Source organism: Dermacentor silvarum, chromosome 2 (assembly GCF_013339745.2).
Source record: "Dermacentor silvarum isolate Dsil-2018 chromosome 2, BIME_Dsil_1.4, whole genome shotgun sequence".
NCBI lineage: Eukaryota > Metazoa > Arthropoda > Arachnida > Ixodida > Ixodidae > Dermacentor > Dermacentor silvarum.
Genome location: NC_051155.1, coordinates 15,837,530 through 15,856,715, shown reverse-complemented (window position 1 = coordinate 15,856,715; position 19,186 = coordinate 15,837,530). Strand labels below are relative to the sequence as shown.

At 48.2% G+C, this 19,186-nt stretch overlaps 1 protein-coding gene across 2 annotated transcripts in view; it reads right to left on the bottom strand.

Annotated features, from left to right (window-relative positions):
- LOC119441336 (proteasome adapter and scaffold protein ECM29-like) overlaps positions 1 to 19,186 on the bottom strand; it is a 345,050-nt gene that overhangs the window by 94,256 nt on the left and 231,608 nt on the right. For both annotated transcript variants that reach the window (XM_037705954.2, XM_049661154.1), the window contains exons 33-34: positions 17,421 to 17,577; positions 13,587 to 13,678 (exon numbers count right to left, since the gene is read on the bottom strand). In XM_037705954.2, the coding sequence (XP_037561882.1) occupies positions 13,587 to 13,678; positions 17,421 to 17,577 (249 nt within the window). The remainder of the gene's footprint in view (positions 1 to 13,586; positions 13,679 to 17,420; positions 17,578 to 19,186) is intronic.

Sequence of the window (19,186 nt, the reverse complement as noted above, 5' to 3'; positions counted from 1 at the left end):
AATTGTTGCACACAAAAGCATGGCCTTCGAGATTAGTTTCCGGTAGTGCGGAGAAGCTGCCGGTAGGGCATGCAAATTCGCTGTCGCCGTCGAAGTAGTAACCGCGCAGAAGCACATTTTATTGAGAAGCACATTTGAGCCGTCACCGTGGACGTCGTTTTGAGGTTCCGTGTGAAGCCCAAACATGGCAACATCGTCGCCGCGCACCGTACCCTGTGTGTGCGAGTGAAAGCTTGCGGGGGTCAGCCGACTCAATCTCGCACGCGCGAGGGAGAAGGAGGGGGGGGGGGGGGGGGGGGGAAGCGCGCTTACGCGCTGGGCACGGCGGGGGGGGCGAGAAAGGGAGGCGTTTGCTTCGGCTACGGCGTATCTTGAAAGCGATCTGTGATGTGAAAAAAGTGTGCGCCCTCGCGGGCTTATCTTCAAAGCGAACTGCAGACACGGTCAATATCTCGCGTTTCTTCGTTGAAGCACTCATCCTTGGAACGTCACACCAGGTACTGGGTGTGTGGACGCGTGCCGTTTCGCACGAGCGCGAGGCGTCGGAAACGAAGAGCGAGCGACACGATCGTAGCGTCGTATAGTGTCACCTAGTGTCAGGTTAGTGAAGTGAAGCGCAGAGACTTGCGCAGTAACCAAAGCGTGGCGCTGCCGGCGCGGTGAAAAAAAAAATGTTTTTTTTTTTTGTCCTTCGGCAACATCAACAGGAAAAGGAGAGTGCCGGCTTGGTGGGTTAGGCCAGCTGCAGCAAGTGGCAGGATCAGGTTTGAATGAAGGGAGGGGGAAAGGTCACGCCCGCGGCAGCAAGATCGCCAGGTCGAGAGATGCAGGCCTGCCTCGCACACGCTCGCATGAACGCACACGTGCGCTCGCTCTCGCCTCGCAGTCGCCGTGAATTCGAGCGCGCCAAGCGCGACGCTGCCGCTTTGCATTCCATCGCGGCGAAGAAGGTGCTTCCGGTTGCTGCTCGCGCAAAAATGACAAAATTTGGGGTGAAATCAGTAGGTTGTCGGCGGGGAAAATTAGTTATTTCGAGGGGGTCTCCCGCTGCCACTTAGTTACGTAGAGGTCTCAAAGACATGTGCTTCTATGGAGTAACGGCGTGGAATAGAAAAACTTCGTTATATCCAGTAATTCGTTATATCGAGGTTCTTTATAAGCAGGTTAAACTGTAGTTCGATCTAAGTTGGAATACACTGCTGCTACTTGGGACCCTTACAATGCTACTCTTGTTAATTCTCTTGAAATGGTTCAGAATAACTCCCCTCGTTTCATTTACTCAAACTACGATCGTACTTATAGCATAACTTTCATGAAAAGCAACTTGTGTTTACCATCTCTATCACTGCACAGAAAGGTTTCTCGCTTATGCCTTTTCCATAAACTATTTCATCATCATATCCTTAGCAGTGAGGTCATTCTAGCACCTACTTATCCATCATCTTGAGTTGATCACCGTCATAAAGAAAGAGGCACTTCTCGCCACACAAACAGGTTTTTATATTCATTTATTCCACATACAACAGACAACTGGAACCACCTTCCTGATGATATTGTATCAATCGAAGGTAGCGCACTTTTCCGCCAAACCTTGTTTGCTTTTTTCAACTGTGACCCCGTGACCGTTTTGCCTTTTCTTTTTTTTCCCCTTTTGTTCAGTTCAGATGCTGCCAGGTTTATATATTTTGAATTTCATTGTATTTTTGTTATTTGATTTCTTAATGAATTTTTTTTACGTCCACTGCACATGTCACTTGCATTATATAAATTGTAGTAATCATTGTTATTGTTTTACGCTTGTACCCCACTCCTCTCTGCAATGCCTTGGTGCTTGAGGGTATGTGAAATAAATAAATAAATAAATAAATAAATAAATAAAACCGAACTCCTACTACTAAAAATTTAATAGATTGGATTTACACATTAAACTTAGATTTACATAATTAGCAGCAATGACCTATCGCACCTTGGTCGAGTTGCAGATAATGGTAAAAAAATAGGGGTGAGCAAACACTCGAATATTCAATTTCTCAAATATTGGATTTTTCTAATATTAAATTTATCGAATATCGCTACCTTAACTGAGGGACCCGGCCATGTCCGGTGCTCTGACACACGCAGTGTTCCCACAGCCCATGATCTTTATCGGTAAAAGGTTTGACCAGGTCGACTGAACCGATTGAAATGATTAACGCTACGCAAACAGAGGAATAGAATCATGGGGTTTAACATGTCAAAACCACCATCTGATTATGAGGCACGCCGTAGTGGGGGACTCCGGATTAATTTGGACCACCTGGGGTTCTTTAACATGCACTTAAATTTAAGTACACAGGTGTTTTCTGCATTTCTCAAACAGAGGGAACAACAAAAGCAGTGAGTGTGGAAAGCACGGAAGCATGTCTGAAGATTGGGCCAATTAGCCACCGCAAGGCACTCTGATTGCTTCGGATATGCAAGTGGAGTGTTCACGCACGCTCATTCGCACAGTTTGGACCTCTCTACCCGCACAGACGAACTTGGCATGCGTGCTTGCGGTAGTTGCCGGCTGGTCGATTGTGGACCCCAACGCTGCGAATGTTAAGCGAGCTTGCCATGGGCCTCCCGATTTGAGAACTCTTTACCGTTGGCGCTGATGACTGCGCGGAGTGGTGCTGAGTGACATAATGCACATTCCCCACTTTTGTCTGCCATAAAAATGGAAAAACCCTCCCGTTTTCTGGAAGGAAACTGAAAAGCAATACTTTCTGAGCAATACAAGACTGCCATTAAGGGGGGATGTGGCATTTGATAACTTCCTTATTTCTTTGTGGATTTTTTATGAAAATTGGCAGACTTATAAGCAATGTTTTTGTGGTAGTACTACTGTAGAAATTTTATGAAGATATTTTTAGAACTATTTTATGTACAATATTTTTCTCCTTCTGGCTTTGTTCCAAGCACTGTGTTCCAGGATGAATAGTTGAGGTCATGACTTATTTTTTTTACTGAATTTTTTAGTTCTAATTTTTTATGAGGTGACTACAGTATACTACAGGCATTTAGGCTGTGAGCAAGTAGTGGAATCGTTAAAGGGTCCCTAAACCACCCAGAGGTCGAAATTTAGTTGCGGTGTTGCAGTTGTGCACGAGTCTAGAACGAACACGTAGCTGCGAGAATTTTTCGAAATGGTGCCGTAATAGCGGAGTTACACGTGTTTGATGATCGAAAAATGGCCCTCGCTCGTTTCGCTCTTTCCTTCGCTACGGCTGGTCTCTCCTCCTCGCCGATTGCTGCTCCAAATGTCACGTGACATACGTCATCGCCAACGCGCTTCTCAAAACACTGCCTACTTCCGGTTAAGGCACGTCCACGCTAGCCATGCTAGCGGCACATATGCGGACGACGATACAGCCTCCAGTCGGCAGCGCGAGAGGTGTCCGAAGTAGACGACAGTTCGGCCGGCGCCCCGCCCGCTGCACGATCAACGGGCCAATCGACGACCGTGAAGCTGCGCGCCTCTGCCACCGGCAACGAAAAAATCGGCTGCAGCTGAGTGCACGGCTACCGACGGGAGACGACCGGCTCGGCTGTGCTCGCATCGTAGCCGACGGCGCCGCTAATATCAGCGTATTTTTCTTCTTTGTGTACAATTATTGCGAAGAGCGATAACAACGATAATAAAATATTGCGGCTTGTTAGCGTCGGTAATTCATTTAGAAGCACCGTCCGCTTTAGCTTTGAAGAGAACCGGAAAAGGCCTAGCGACGATATCGGCGCCGTCGAGCAATCAGTGGCGGTGAGGCTGCCGCACAAATGAGTCCCGGTCTCATCCTCTCTACGTACGGCAAGGAAATCTCGTCGCTCGCGAGCAAAAACGCTGTCGAACGGCGGCCCACAAATGGCAAACAGCGTGCGGCGAGTTAGCGTGCCGGTAACGTGGACGTGAACTCGGCGCTTCTCTGGCTACCCGCTGTTGCTGCGGTGCCGGCGCGTGTTATGCGAAGCGTGGCGCTATAGACGCTGTGTTGCGCGCACGCCTGGAAAGGCCAACACTGTCGCACTCTGTTCGCGCAGCTAATGAGACCGCTAAGCACGACTGTGTTGGAACGCGAGCGATTAGGCACTTGCGTTGTGGGCTGTAATTACCTATGCGCAAGCGCGCACAAGCGAGCAACACGGCGAGGACGAGCAGGGAGTGCGCGTACCTGCTAGCAGACAAACCGGAAGTCGTAGGTTCTTGTTCGACCAATGGACATCGTTTCCGCCATTGACATCACCAGATTCCCCCTGCTGACATCATGACGACCGTTGGGGTTACCGGAAAGGCAAGGGGAGGAGGACGGCATTGTTTTTTTCGTTTTGTGGCCAATGCCGTTCTGCGGCATTGTTTTTTTCGATGCCAACGATGCAACGATTTGGCATCGTTGATCGTGACGGCATTCTGAACTCGATGCGCCTGTTTACTAGCAATGTTCAAAAAATATCTGAGGTGGTTTAGGGGCCCTTTAATTGTAGTAAAGTCAAACTGCAAAAGCAAGAGTGTCATGCCCTGAACAGTACATCCAGGAATATAGGCGAAAAAACGTAACTGAAATAGACCTTGCGGTCACGAAGAAATCAGTGGAACAAGCAAAGCAGGAAGCAAGAAAAATCGTTTTGAGAAAAAGGTTTTCAAAGTTGTACCTTCGATTTTACATTAACAAAATGCAACAGGGTTGTAGGCTTTTGTGTCCTTTTCAGTGCGCGGCTTCTTGAGTGCCCTGCCTTTAGTTTGATGTGCCTCGTTTGACTTTTTTTGTTGTCCCGGTTGCAGTCCAACTGCTGCACGATACTCAGAATAAGCATGGCGGGCCCCAGCATTGTATTTGCATACTCTGTCGCAACTAATGCTGCGTTTTTATCTTTTGGCAGCACTGACCATATGACCGAATGAAGGCTTTCGGCAGCGTTCAGGGTTTTTTTTCCTCTAGGCAACAGCTGAGGAGCTGCACGTCAGAAAGGTGTGGGTACACGGGCAGCAATGCATCAGCAACGTGCTTTGCAAGCCGGTACTTGTGAGGGGGTGGAAGCTTCTCAGCTTCTGCGGCCTGATGTTGGCACCAACTTTGGGGTCCCTGCGGGCAGAGCTCATGATGGGGGGTCTTCATCGGTAGATGTTATGTGATATGTTGCCATCACGGCCTTTTGCATGTCTTCAACATTGTCACACAGAGCCATGCCATAGTACCATATTTACTCGATTGTAACGTGAGTTTTTTTCCAGATTTTTGCTAACTGAAGTCGATCCTCGTGCTACAATCGAATACCGAAATTCAAGTTGACTAAGAAGTGCAATGATGCACCCAATTCTAAACCAACAAGTGAAATGTGTGAGTGATAGTACGAGGGACGCGCGCTTTCACAGAGAGCGAACGCACGGCAGAGAGCAAGCACGACGTCTCCGTCGTGTGAAAGGCCGTGGTGGGATGAGAGGGAGGGAGCGGAGGCAACGTTTAGCTGCAGCACCAAATGCGTATCTTGCGACCGGGCTCAAGGGGAACTGGCGACTCAATCTCCCACGTGAAAGGAAGAAAGCGGGAAGGCAGCGGGGGAGGGAGGGGGCTTCTACTCTGCCAGCAACTGCGTACTTCTACTTTGCGCCGTTGAGGGCTGTGGCGCGCACCGTATCTTGAAACCGATCTCCACACGGCTTTGACCTTTGTGGTTTCGCCGCTCAGTTTCTGTTGAAGCGACAGCCCGCATGAGCCTTCAATCGCTGCTGCTGGCGCACTTGCTTACAACAGCATTTTGACAGTGGTTGTCTGCGGTCATTGAGTGTGATCTATTCATGTTTGCTTGTGCGCGCTGACACCACGCTTGTTATTTCAGTTAGTAAGCGAATGTGTTCAAGTTTGTGCAGCCAGTAAAACTACTATCCTTACTCCGTATAGCTCTCTACTAATTTGCTATTGCAATTGATGCTTCGCCTTTCGGGTGAAACTGCGACCTTTATATGCATCCGGTGGTCGCGCATTACTTTAACGTTTTTGTTTTGTTTGTTTGCTGGACACAACAAAAATTCACCCCTCGCGTTATTTTCGTGGTTTTATTTTTTCTTAATAGACGCAATGAAAAGTCACCCCTCGCGTTACAATCGCGGTCACATTACAATCGAGCAAATACAGTAATTTGTCAGTTTCTTTATTAAATCTTGAGTGAGACCACCTTTCCCTCCAAGAGGTTCCCCTCTCTTGCCTTTTGTGATCAGAGCATGCAGGGCTGTCCCCATCCTTTTCTTGACATGATTAATGCAATCCTCTTTTGTAAATGGTATAAATCTATAAGTCTTATCTTGACAGAGTGCTACGAAGACTACTGTCACCATCACAAACAACGTTTGTATATCGCAAACCATGTTTGCTAAGGGACCTCCTGAATAGAGTCAATGCTACCTCAACCTCCACTCTGCCAGAGTTCACATCTGTGTTTTTTTTGGCCGATGTGCGAATGCTTTCTAATCATCACAGCCTTCATTGCCTTTTTGGAGCCCAGCATGCAACCACGGCATCGGTTTGATAGGACCACACAGTCGAGCACCAGTCCTGTGAAAAATTTTATTATATGTGGGATGTATGGACCCGTGTCAACCATGTCCCATCATAAACCACAGTTATGATGGTATTAAAGGCAGGGTCCACCTCCCTGTAAACATTGCGCACTGCCACCACAGCATCAGAAAAAATATTGGCCGCAACTGTCTCCCTGGCAGGTCTGAACTCGGCCTTCAAATCTTTCTGAAATGTTTTATGATGCAACCCTCTATGGGAGACATTCATTATTGACCAGAAATCGGTCAAAGCTGTTGCCCCTTTGTCAATACTATTAACTGTCAGTACACCTCTCATATTTAAATTGAAAACTTTGCGACCTTCCTTTAGCGGTGATGACCACTCTATGGCGACAGCGGCACAAAACGCGCACATCAGTATCATTTGCGCTGTTGATCCATGTCTTGTTCCCAGCTGAACAGAAAGTCCTGGTTGGGAGCACTGCTGGCACTTAGATTTGCCGAGAAGCAGATTCAGGGGCCTCATTAGAACGATCAGAAACTCCTCTGCTTGTTCCGTACCGGCACGCACCTCTCCTTCACCCATCAGTTCCATTTTCTACGTGGTTGCAGACGCCGAACTTAGCTTTGCTTGCACTTTCGTGGCTACCTCCCGGGATGCTTTTGCTGATAGAAAATGCGGCTCCCGGCGTGCCTGAATGGTGCTGCCCGTACTTGTGGACGGTCTAGCAACATCGTGCCAAGTGCCGAGACGAGAATTGGACACATCCGAGGTGCGATCACCGGATGCATTCGACTATGAGGAACGCGGCACGACAAGCTGAACGTACCCTGCTACTCGCACGAGAGTAGGCATTCCGCCCGCGTGTGAAGTGCTCGGCAGCGACTCTTGAATGACATAATCGCCGCACGTACACATTCTGCTTGTGTACGTGCGGCGATATCGTGGCTTGAGAAATGCTCTAGTTTCATAATTTCTCGGAATTTTTTCGCCACGTTGGCTGATACAAAAATTTTTTGAGCTCTTCTACGCAGTTTTCAGCATTCATATTTCAGAATCAGATTAAAAAAAAGAGTTATAGAAACGGAATATGTGTGTCATGAGTAAGTGGCCGGAGGCGAAATAAAAGAAGACGAGGACGATGTGATCGGAGCGTTCGGAACGGCGCGAGGCGCGTGAGGCGCGTGAACCGAGCCATAATCGAGGCATGTCATGAGTAAGACGCCGGAGGCGAAATAAAAGAAGACGAGGACGATGTGATCGGAGCGTTCGGAACGGCGCGAGGCGCGTGAGGCGCGTGAACCGAGCCATAATCGAGGCGGAAGCGAGGCTGAGCTGGTATTATCGACGTGGCTCCGGGCCAGGAAGGTCGCATCGCCAGCACCGCTCTGGCGACGGGAGACTTGGGGGTCTGGCCGAGTCCGTGACGTTGGCCGTCCACGGTGTGGCCGTCGACCTCGACAAGTTCGGGCGAGGCTCCTGGACGAGCTGCAGCTCCTCACGGCAGGACCAGGCACCCCAGAGAGGCTCCCCCTTCTACGGCAGACCGGCACGCTCGATGATCCCCGGAACGCCACGTCGGCTCTCGGGAAAGGAGCGAGACGGAAGCAGCGGCCGAGGACGTCGCTAGGCCTAACCCGTCATCTCTCCCGGCCACGTCAGCAGCAGCGACCGGGTTATCCAGGCTCCCGAGAAGAGCGAGTTGAAGGACCGACCGAAAGGCAGCAACGAATATACGACGGTCGACGGAGGCACCGACATTAAGAAAGGCCCAACGAGATCCCCGCCGGGAGAAGACGAGCAACGAGGACGAACTCCGTAAGAACGACTTTCTTGCATCGCCACAACAGTAGGCCAGTGATGCCAGACTTTGGGGTAGGAAAGGCCTAGGACTAACGTAGGCAAAGTTAAGGGCAGGTTTATTAGTTCATTAGGCTGCATTTTTGTTAGCGTTTATTTATTCATTGTGTTTTAGTTCAGTGTGTATTTGAGTTTTTGGTTTGAGGTTTTTGAGTTCGCGTGTAAATAAAATCTGTTTGCTGTGTTGCCATGCCTCTTCCCTCTCCATCTCTCATAACACCCGCACGCCCCCGAGATCAGTGACAACAAAAAACATCACAATTGGCGAGCTTGCCAGGATCCGTTCCCGGATTCTATCCAGCCCAGTCACTGATTCTCGGAAGTTGCAGAGATGGATTGGGAGGCGATATCGGCCACTATTCGCAAGCAGAAGCTCAGCAAGGAGCAGGGCCTCAAACTAATTGAGGATGAAAGGAAACGCGTAGAGGCCGCTCGATTAGCAGAACTTGCTGCAGTTACTAAAGCTTACGAGGAAAGAAAACAGCTCCAGGAGAGAGAGCTTAAGATGCTGCGAGAGCAGTTACAGGCATTGAAAATGAAAGAGCGTGAGGCTGAGCTTAAGATAGACAGTAGACCCACTAGTGGAATAGAGCAGCCTGAAAGCAGAAGGACGTCAGAAGACGCAGAAAGAGTAGATAGCGCCCGTGATGGCGTAGAGGAAAGGCTCTTGACTAGAGAACCCTTGAGTAAGAAGGACTATGACATGAGGATGGGCGACATCCCGACCGAGGTTTGTGTAACCAAGGAGCCGAGGGTTGTAGAGGAAGAAGTAGCTTCAACCCAGAACGACAGGGGGTTGGCAATGAAAAATGATTCCAAGGATAGCCAAGCATCAGAATCGATAAGTCAGCAAACCTCAGAGGGAAATGAGAAGGACGATAGACGCCCTAGCCACCTAAAAAACGCAATGCGTAAGGGTAGAAGGATTCCTAGGAGGTTGAAGACACGGCGGCGTAAGAAACCGCGTGTGCATGAGAAGAGGAGCGGGTCGAGGAGAAAGAAAAAGAGTAAAACTGGTAGATACCCTAATCGTCCTAGACGTGTAACACGTACGGGTAGGAAGAAGAGTCAAAGGAGATGTAAAGGAAAGCAGCGTAAGAAAACGCGTGCGCTTGAGATATGTGCGTCAATGAGAAAGTTGATGAAGAAGCCACAGTTAAGACAGAGCCACTCCAAGCTGCACGAGAAATGTGCCAGAGCAAGAAAGCGAAGGAGACAGGTGGGACGTAGAGAAGCGTGGGAGTTCCGAAAAAGGCGGAAAAAATAGAGCAGTATAACCGGTAGGATACGAAAGGAATACCGTTTAGGAATGGCATACGGAAGATTTCAGTGTTCAGAAATGCGGATTGAGAGAAAGCATTGAAACAGTACCTATGTATATTGTGTTTGGAGTACTGTAAAATATGTGTAGATAGCAAGTTTATTCATATAGAGTGCTTGGGACAATGAACATTACAAGCAATTAAGTGCAGTGTTGTGTGAACAGAAACAAATGGTGAAACGTGCGCGACAGTGCAGTGAAGTGTGATGATGAGTGGCAAGCGAAGACGACGCACAGAAGAGCACTCAAGCCACAACAAAAGTCAAGTTCGCCGCCAAAAAGAAGTTCAAGAGGAAGCAGTTTTTTGGAAAAAAACTCTTGAAGAGGGGAGCCATGTCATGAGTAAGTGGCCGGAGGCGAAATAAAAGAAGACGAGGACGATGTGATCGGAGCGTTCGGAACGGCGCGAGGCGCGTGAGGCGCGTGAACCGAGCCATAATCGAGGCATGTCATGAGTAAGACGCCGGAGGCGAAATAAAAGAAGACGAGGACGATGTGATCGGAGCGTTCGGAACGGCGCGAGGCGCGTGAGGCGCGTGAACCGAGCCATAATCGAGGCGGAAGCGAGGCTGAGCTGGTATTATCGACGTGGCTCCGGGCCAGGAAGGTCGCATCGCCAGCACCGCTCTGGCGACGGGAGACTTGGGGGTCTGGCCGAGTCCGTGACGTTGGCCGTCCACGGTGTGGCCGTCGACCTCGACAAGTTCGGGCGAGGCTCCTGGACGAGCTGCAGCTCGTCCAGGAGCCTCGCCCGAACTTGTCGAGGTCGACGGCCACACCGTGGACGGCCAACGTCACGGACTCGGCCAGACCCCCAAGTCTCCCGTCGCCAGAGCGGTGCTGGCGATGCGACCTTCCTGGCCCGGAGCCACGTCGATAATACCAGCTCAGCCTCGCTTCCGCCTCGATTATGGCTCGGTTCACGCGCCTCACGCGCCTCGCGCCGTTCCGAACGCTCCGATCACATCGTCCTCGTCTTCTTTTATTTCGCCTCCGGCGTCTTACTCATGACATGCCTCGATTATGGCTCGGTTCACGCGCCTCACGCGCCTCGCGCCGTTCCGAACGCTCCGATCACATCGTCCTCGTCTTCTTTTATTTCGCCTCCGGCCACTTACTCATGACAATGTGCTTCTCAAACAATTTGATTTTTCGGTAATTTTTCACGATACAAAAGCCGTGTCCCCCCCTAAGCATAGTATGACCCACTATTAACTAAACCCCATGGGTATTTTAGACAACTTCACTATTTCTTCAGTTTTAGAGGGAAAGAAGCACCTAATTCTATTTGACAGACATTCTATCGATAAAAACTTTTTCCAGACCTTCATATACGAACTGAGCTATCAATGCTGGCAAACTAATTTGGTGCTTCTTTTATAATAAGAGTAATGCATTAGTAACATGATTAGGCTCCTGAACATGTACAGCCTTGTTTTTTGCACAAAAGTTGTAAGCATAAAAGCTTGTGTTTAATTTACTGATATTGAATATTTGATTCAATATTCGGCTTTTTTTTTTTCTTGACTCGGTTCCATATTCGATTCGAAACCTACTATTCAGTGTTCGCCCACCCCTAGTAAAATGTACTTTGATAACTCAAGTTTCATGCAATCACCACCATGTTTTGCAATGTCACCATAATCCAATTGATCGACAATCATGCTCATACTTCCTGCCCCATCTGTGCACACATTTAGTGTTGACAGCTAGCAGAGAAAGAAAGGGGAGAGAACACATTACAAAGGGACACAGATGAGAGGACACATGTGCTAGAAGAGAGCAGTGCAGAAGTTTTTGGCATGCAACCTTCGGTCGCATGCCAAAAATGGAATCCTAATCCAATGTTTTACGCAGATTAACAAATTTTCTTTTAAAGTAAAGAGGCTGCTAATAGTTATTGTTATTTCTCAGATACAGCAGCACCCAGTCTACAGTAGTCTGCACGAGTGAACAGAAATGTTGTATTTGTTTTTTTCCTTGCCCACACCCATTAGATAGTTATCAGTTGCAGGAGTTTATAATAACTCCCCATGCCTGGTACTCCTTGACAGCCACACAGTGTGACTTGAGCTCTTTCATGCACTCAATAACACTTGGTTTTAAAGACACTGTGAGCACTGTGAGAGGCATGGTGACTGGCTACAGAAAAGCTGTACAGGCTTCAGTATCGTCCTGTATAAGAGGTGACACACATGCAAGGCTATGGCAGCATCGTTCCGACATTGTCTCTATGACATTCAAGCCTGCGTCAGTGAATATGATAAACTGATGTCATCCTTAGCCTCTATGTTGGACGACTACCTTAGTGAGCAGCTATGTCTGTGATGTCATGTGTAAGCTATCTTTTCTTCGTAGATAACACGCATGAGCGGCATCCTTAATGTTCAAGATAGCTTTGGCTGCCAACAACCACACAGAGTTGATCTCGGATATACTGTAGAACCCCGTGCACAATTTTTCGAAAAAATTGTTAGGAAAACATACTAGCCGGGAAAATGCACAATCCGAAGTCACTAAACAATTTGACAGACTCCAACTGTAGTTGACACCTACGTGATATGACGCGTTGCACGAATCGTTACAGCACAAAACACCAACACGCGCTAAGCTGTCGGGATCCAAACGGCCTAGGACACGCATTGTTTTGCGGCTTCACCAAGCTTACGTTTGCGCACTTCGAATTCGGCCTGTGTCAGAAGCTTCTTTGGGTAGGGCATTCTGGCGGGAAGTTTTGACGAGCCCACTTGGCGAAAATCGTTGTGGCACGAGACGCTGGCGCACGTGAAGCTGGAGGGACCCGAGTGGCCCCGGATGTGCTTTGTGGTTTTGCTTTTGTGTGGTGTTGTTTTAAGGCCAGCAACAGGAAACCGAAATGAAATAGAGAGCTGGTATGGGAAACACCGTAATACGAGGCTGCCAGAGCAAAGCATGACACTCACTTTGCGCCTCCTGCAGCAGGTAACGGCGGTGGGTTTGGGTTATTGCGCAGTATGCTTCCAACAGCACTATGCCACACACGCTGTGAGGTTAAGTTGCTTATCACAATAGGGTTGGGGGTGATAGCTTGGAATGTGATGTACATGGAGGAAGTTGCGATGTGCAATGACCCGCAAGGATATTTGCTCCTACCAGAAGAAGAAACTGAGTGCGTGCCAGCATTTTCACGTGATGCAGGCGGGCGAGTACTGCGGGGAAGATGCCTTGGTGGGCGCTCACTGCTCTTGATTGCGCATGCCTCTCACCATTTTTTGTTCACATGGGATCTAGTGATCAAAAAACGTATCATACGATCACAGTTCGGCGATGTACTGAATGTTGGTGTCGAAAGATTGCTTTTTTTAAGGAACGCATTATTCGGTAAAAAAAGAAGCGTAGCTATATTGTGGCATTTTTTTGTCTTTTGAATTGCGAATGTTGGCACCGGGAAATCGTACGATATGGGATCGTATCGCTAAGGTTCTGCTGTACTGCTGCAAATGTGTTCTGGAGTGCTCTCATGAGCATAAAGGAATGCCTTAGCAAATTGGACAACACTTAGCATCTTCCATGCAGGTCCAAGTGGCAAAACGCATGTACGGCGGATGTGCAACATGATGTAACACTGAAACTATGATGCAATCTCTAAATAAAGAAACGTGGAAATGAAAAGGAAAGGGAGGATGGTGAACGCGGTTCGTCTGCTCATGAAACCCACAAATGCAATGTTTGTGGAACCACTCAGTTTTAGAAAGCCAGTTTGCAAACCCTTGCTCTACAATACCACCAGACAGGGAAGACTCAAAGTAAACACACGAACATGCCTGACTGCGCAGCCACTCTGGGTACACAGTTTAGCAGCAGACTGCGTGTGTGCGATGAACGCCCACCCTCACCTTTGTCAAGTGACCAACAGTTGTAGCACAGCAGCGTCGCACAGTGGCATTCCGGTCACTCAGGCCATGCACAAAGGCACGCAGAAGCTTGCCTGCATTGCAACAGAAAGGGAGCCACAGTCAAGCTCCTTCATCTTGAAAAGCAGCAACTCTGGTTTTTTCCCAAATTCCTACATTTCACTCTCCAGCCAGTTGGAATGCTGCACACAACATAGTTTTCTTGCCAATTTGCATGTAATGCTGCATATTTGAAGCACTTTTCTAGAGATGATTGTACACAGACGGTGCCACAATTGTTTCCATGTCACACAACTGTTGGGCAATTAGTACTTATTGGTTTGCTCAGCAGCAAGCAAACTGATGGACTGATGGGGGGAATCAATCAGCAGCTCAGCCGCTCTGTTTTCCCACTTTTGGCAGCAAAGTATGAATAGCAAAACAGGAGCCACAGCAAGAGCCCAGGGAACTCTTGTAAAGAACCAAGGACATGGGACAATGAGCACTGACTATGTGAAGCTTGCCAGACATCTAGCTTTGCAAAAGTTATAGAATTCTGTTGATCAACAGCAAACAATGTACACTATTAGAGTTACCACCTGCGAACCCAACACATGGCTTGTATGACGAGCCACAAGCAGCTCTAAAGCTAGCCAGTAGTGGTATTTTCCATGTGGCTTTCCCGATATTCCCAATGAGGTACAAGAGCCACATGACTGAATGTGGCTTTTGTGCAAGCTCCTACTAAAAGCACCTAGAATTTGACGAGCACTAAACATCAGCGCAATGCACCAAACACACAAGTTTGCTGCATTGAGATAAGAAGGCCAGAAACTACACTGAAGATATTTTCATATATGATGAACAAGCCTACTTATGTAAGGAAAAAAAGAAAGAAAGGCAGATTTGGTACCCAGTTGTTACACAACCCTACTTGCATACAAAAATGGCTGCACGTGTAGTATGTAATGCAAATTATACTGAAAGATTACCGAATCTGGGACACTTCTGTGCAATTTAAGGCAACTCAGGCGATTTTTCGAGGTCAACAATTTTAATGAAATTAGCTGGGTGTATTCCTCTGCACACTTCCATCATTTCTTCAAAGCACCAGACTTAAGAATTGCGCAGATTTTTTGCAAATCAATTTTGTTAATTCCTCCGTACGTACCACCATCTGCAAACACATGGCTTGTATGACGAGCCACAAGCAGCTCTAAGCTAGCCAGTGGTGGGATTGTCCATGTGGCTTTACCAATATTCCCAATGAGGTACAAGAGTCACATGACTCAATGTGGCTCTTGCTCCTCAGCTACTGACCACATTGTGTTATGATGTAAACGGTGGCACACGCACAGCATGCTGGGAATGAATGGCAAACGACAGCGTCAATGAGCCGACGATCGGGAGCTAGTGTTTGGCGTGAGAAGTTGCTGTCATGTGAAGTTACGTTCTGTGTGGACAGGCAAGTGATGGGTGGCAAGTGGAGTTGTGTTGTTGGCTGCACGAATTGCAACCCTCGCCAGCCGCACACACAGTTTGAGCCGATGTCGATCGTGTTCAGTATAGGTTAGGCCTATCACAGTTGCCAAGTTCGTGCGTCTTCTACTGGTGGACCTAAACGACTGACCTGAAGCTAATTAAGCCATTAGGATAAAAAAAACTGCTCTTTAGTTCAGTTATGACAATGCGAATTCGAAATACTATTCTCCATTTTGTACAGCACACACACAAAAAGCAAGAAGCGATGACACTGTGTGCTATCAAAATCGGTATGTTGCAGTTCTCAAAGGCTGCCAGTTGCACTCACTGGCACTTCCACAAATTAAACATGACTACGTACATGGGTGTATTATTACGTCTTGTTATTCTGACTCATTATTTAGCTTTCGACGAGCACTGTTTACCTCTTATCCCAAATGGGCAACAAGCAGAGGCCCCTGCAATACAGCAGCGTAAACAACCACCTCGTTCAGCTGCAAATGATGTCAGTACTAGCATCGGCGTATCTGCAAGAAAACTACCCGTCCTCTAAATGAACAACCATACGCGCAAAGTCTTTATTTCTGTCTACTTTATTGAACAGGTAAATTTTGTGCGTGAAAAGAGCACGAAGAATGATAACTAGGCAGCCTAACAATGAGTGCTACAGTCTCCCACTTGCTGTTTTCAAAGGTGTCTGGTGGCTCATACCAGCACGACTCGGAGTTATGCGACGGTGCTTACATGCATAACATTTGCTTGTTTTGCTATGCTCTGACATTATTTGATGTCACTGATGGGCAGTTTGCATTATATTTCAAGCGAACGATGAACGGTCGCTGTATCATGCCAATGTAAAACAAATGCTCTGGTCACAGCTTTGGGCTGTCAGTGGCGTTTTTCTGAGAAAATTGGGTGCCCCATAAGTCAACATACAACTCAACAGGGTAGCGGTTTGGGCTAGTTGGCACGTCGTGATTACTGGCTATTCATGGCTATTGAATTCGTCAGAATCGCATCTGTCACTGTTTAACAGCTCGAAAGAGCTGGTGCAGCTGACATTGTCCCACAAAGACATTGTGACAATGGTCCGGTGCAGTCACGAATGAGCTAAGCACCTGCTTTTCGCTGCTTTCATTCTCTGTGCTGGCGAGACTAGCACGCCTGCCATGCTGGTGTGCTCCTGTATACGTCACATGGAGAGGTTTTCTCGACTGCTTGGCCAGGTTTCATTTTTGTTTTTGTGCTTTTTTGCTGCTTCAAAATTATCTTTGAAATTGTGGATAAATTCTACTATCAGGCGCCTGACAGGAGCGTCTCAAGAACATAAAGTTGGCATTATCCTGACAAGGTCAAAAAATTGCTGGAGTTGCCCTTCAACATAGTGTGCAACGACTGCTGTTTTGTTAGGTGGCCATTACCGTTTACGCAGGACTTGCATTTCCCTTGGCGATTGGAAAGCAAAGTAAAAGACATCAGCAGCAGCACGGCATTCAAAAGACAAAAAGAGCATGCTCGATGTGACAATATAAGAAGCATTTGGAAGGCCAAATGGCAAGCGTGAATTACAGGGTCACCATTTACAACGAGAGTCTTGTTAAGCTCACAAGTGACTCATCAAGGTTAAGGCTGGCGGTACTTATACCGTGGAACACACCATGGCCAACCACAGGATATTAAACTTACTCTCGAGTGAACTCACTCGGACCCAATGTAACCCACGAGTCTAAATCTCAGTGAGCCCAGGAGAGTCTAAGTGAGTTTGCATTCTCCCCAAGTCTGAGTAAGCCTGCCCGAGTGTGAATATGGCAAGTGTAAGTCACAGTGACCCTAGCTCAGTCGGATTTGCGGTTAGTTTGAGTCTGAGTAAGCCCCCGAGTCAAAAGCATAATTTGCAAGTGAGCTTAAGCAATTCCCATTTATTTTCCCAACCTATGCAGCCTCACATGAAACTAGAGCACTGCACGGGCTCGGGCTTACCCGAAAGCCCGGGGCTGGGCCGGGTAGAGCAGTTTTTTTACGGGCTCGGGCCGGGCTCGGGCACGGCGTGTGCTTTTTGACCCGGGCCCGGGCCGGGCTCGGGCTTTCTGCGAGTTATTCTCGGGCTTCTCAACTCTGAAAATCATGTATTTTCCGGTCTCGGGCCGGGTTCGGGCCGGTTTTGAGCCGGGCTCGGGCTTAAGGTAAAGGGGTGGCGGGCCGGGCCGGGCGGGTAACGTAGATTATTTCCGGGCCCGGGCTGGGCCCGGGTCTCGCCATAAAAGTTTTGATCGGGCTCGGGCGGGCCGCCCAATGTAAAAACGGGCCCGTGCAGTGCTCTACACGAAACATCCCCTCTGGGGGACCGTGACTGACCGGTGAATGGCTGCAGCTCCAGGGGGCACTGGTGGGCCAGGCTGGTGGCCAAGTGGCAGCAGCCAGCCTTGGTGCCCAACCCCACTGCAGACTTGCTCTGCTCCACCAGGCGGGGCACCAGCTCCGACAGCACCGAGGCATCCACAAACTGCACACACTGCAAAGCACCAGTGCAACAGTCAGCGTGTCGTGATGCGTGATGTTCTCTTTTCTTTTGTCATCATCGTTGTGCGCACTGTTTTCACCCTCAAAAGCCATGTTGAAGCAACTATCCCAGCGTTGCATGCTTCTGCAACAGTGCAGCGAACCAAGATAAGATGCATGTGGAGTGAACCTTCAGGCAGGGCAGAAAGCAGACACGCGAGAAGAGCTAACTGTGAAAATTTGCTATCATAAGATTTGTGAGGAGACACAAATCCTGTGCTCCTAAGCCAGCACAGCCTGTGTTGCAGCTGGTAGAAATGTGAAGGCTCAGGTAGTGGTTACCGTGACAACACAGATCTTTTTACCTGCTTATAGGCTATCAATTAACATTACTGCAGCATCAATGGAACTGCGGTATCTCGTAGAATGGTCAAAAATTGAGACTGGATCTAGAAGACCGTTTGTATTACTGAAACCCACAAACACCAAAGGCATCACATGCAACAAAAAAATGAAAGTATCATGCTTTTTTTTAAAAAAAGAGGTAATCTTCATTTGGCAACATGGAACACCAATACATTGTGTATCAATCTGTGGACCCCTCAAAGTACTTGAAAGTAGGGGTGTGCGAATACCGAATAATAAATTTGGAAGCAAGAGAGCAAATCTGAATATCGAATCAAACATCAGAAAAATTTTCAAAAAATTTATTGTTACAATATTTTATTGAAATAATTTATTACATGAAAAGTTTGTTTTCCAGTTTTCCTACAAAATACAGAAGGGCTTTCCCACTTTTACGGCAGGTGGGTTATCGTAAGGCCAATCTGCGCGACCGACGATAGCACGGACCGTGCAGTAAAATGTGACTCGATCAGGGCTCCGTGCGTGGCCATTGGTGGCTCTGCATGGCTCAACTGCAGTCGGTGAAAATAGTAAAGAGTAGGCACCATTTCCTTGTCATGTTTGGGATGATTTGACACCTGTGAGAGATTCTGAAATTGGGAGGGTCACTGCATGTTTGACCCTCCCCTCCTCTACTTTTTCCATCCACTGTACACACACTAGTCTCATGACACTTTTGCGCCCGCCACGAAAATGCAAAGCTAGCCTTGTGACCGGTTGTAACAGGAAGCTACAAAATGAGGCCGATGTGCATCTGCGAACAGCGTCGAGAATGAGCGGACACCATACGGTGTGCCGCAAAGATGGCGGCCATGAGCAACTCTGTTGCCATCGTATACACTTGCTTGCATTTACGAGATGGTTTGTCGACTTTCCGAGTGTTGCACAGCTGCTGCAAACAGATCTGTGTCAATTCGGCACCAAACAACAGCTTTAGCCACCGACGCCTGAAAAAGCAGCGCCAATTAGGCCTAATGGCCTAGGCTGCATGGTCATGATGAAAATTTATCGCTGGCTGATGTGGCAAGCCGTCGTGGAATGCCTACCGCAAATTCCCCAAGATCATGCACGAACGGGTTAGATCGATGGCTGTTGAAGCAGCGTTCCGTTCATCATGCCTTCCGGCGGCTAATCGGCCCGATCTTCACACATATTTTCACACTTCCCAAAAAACGTGCTGCTTTTGTTTCCGTTCCCTCTGTCCGCGTCGCATTATC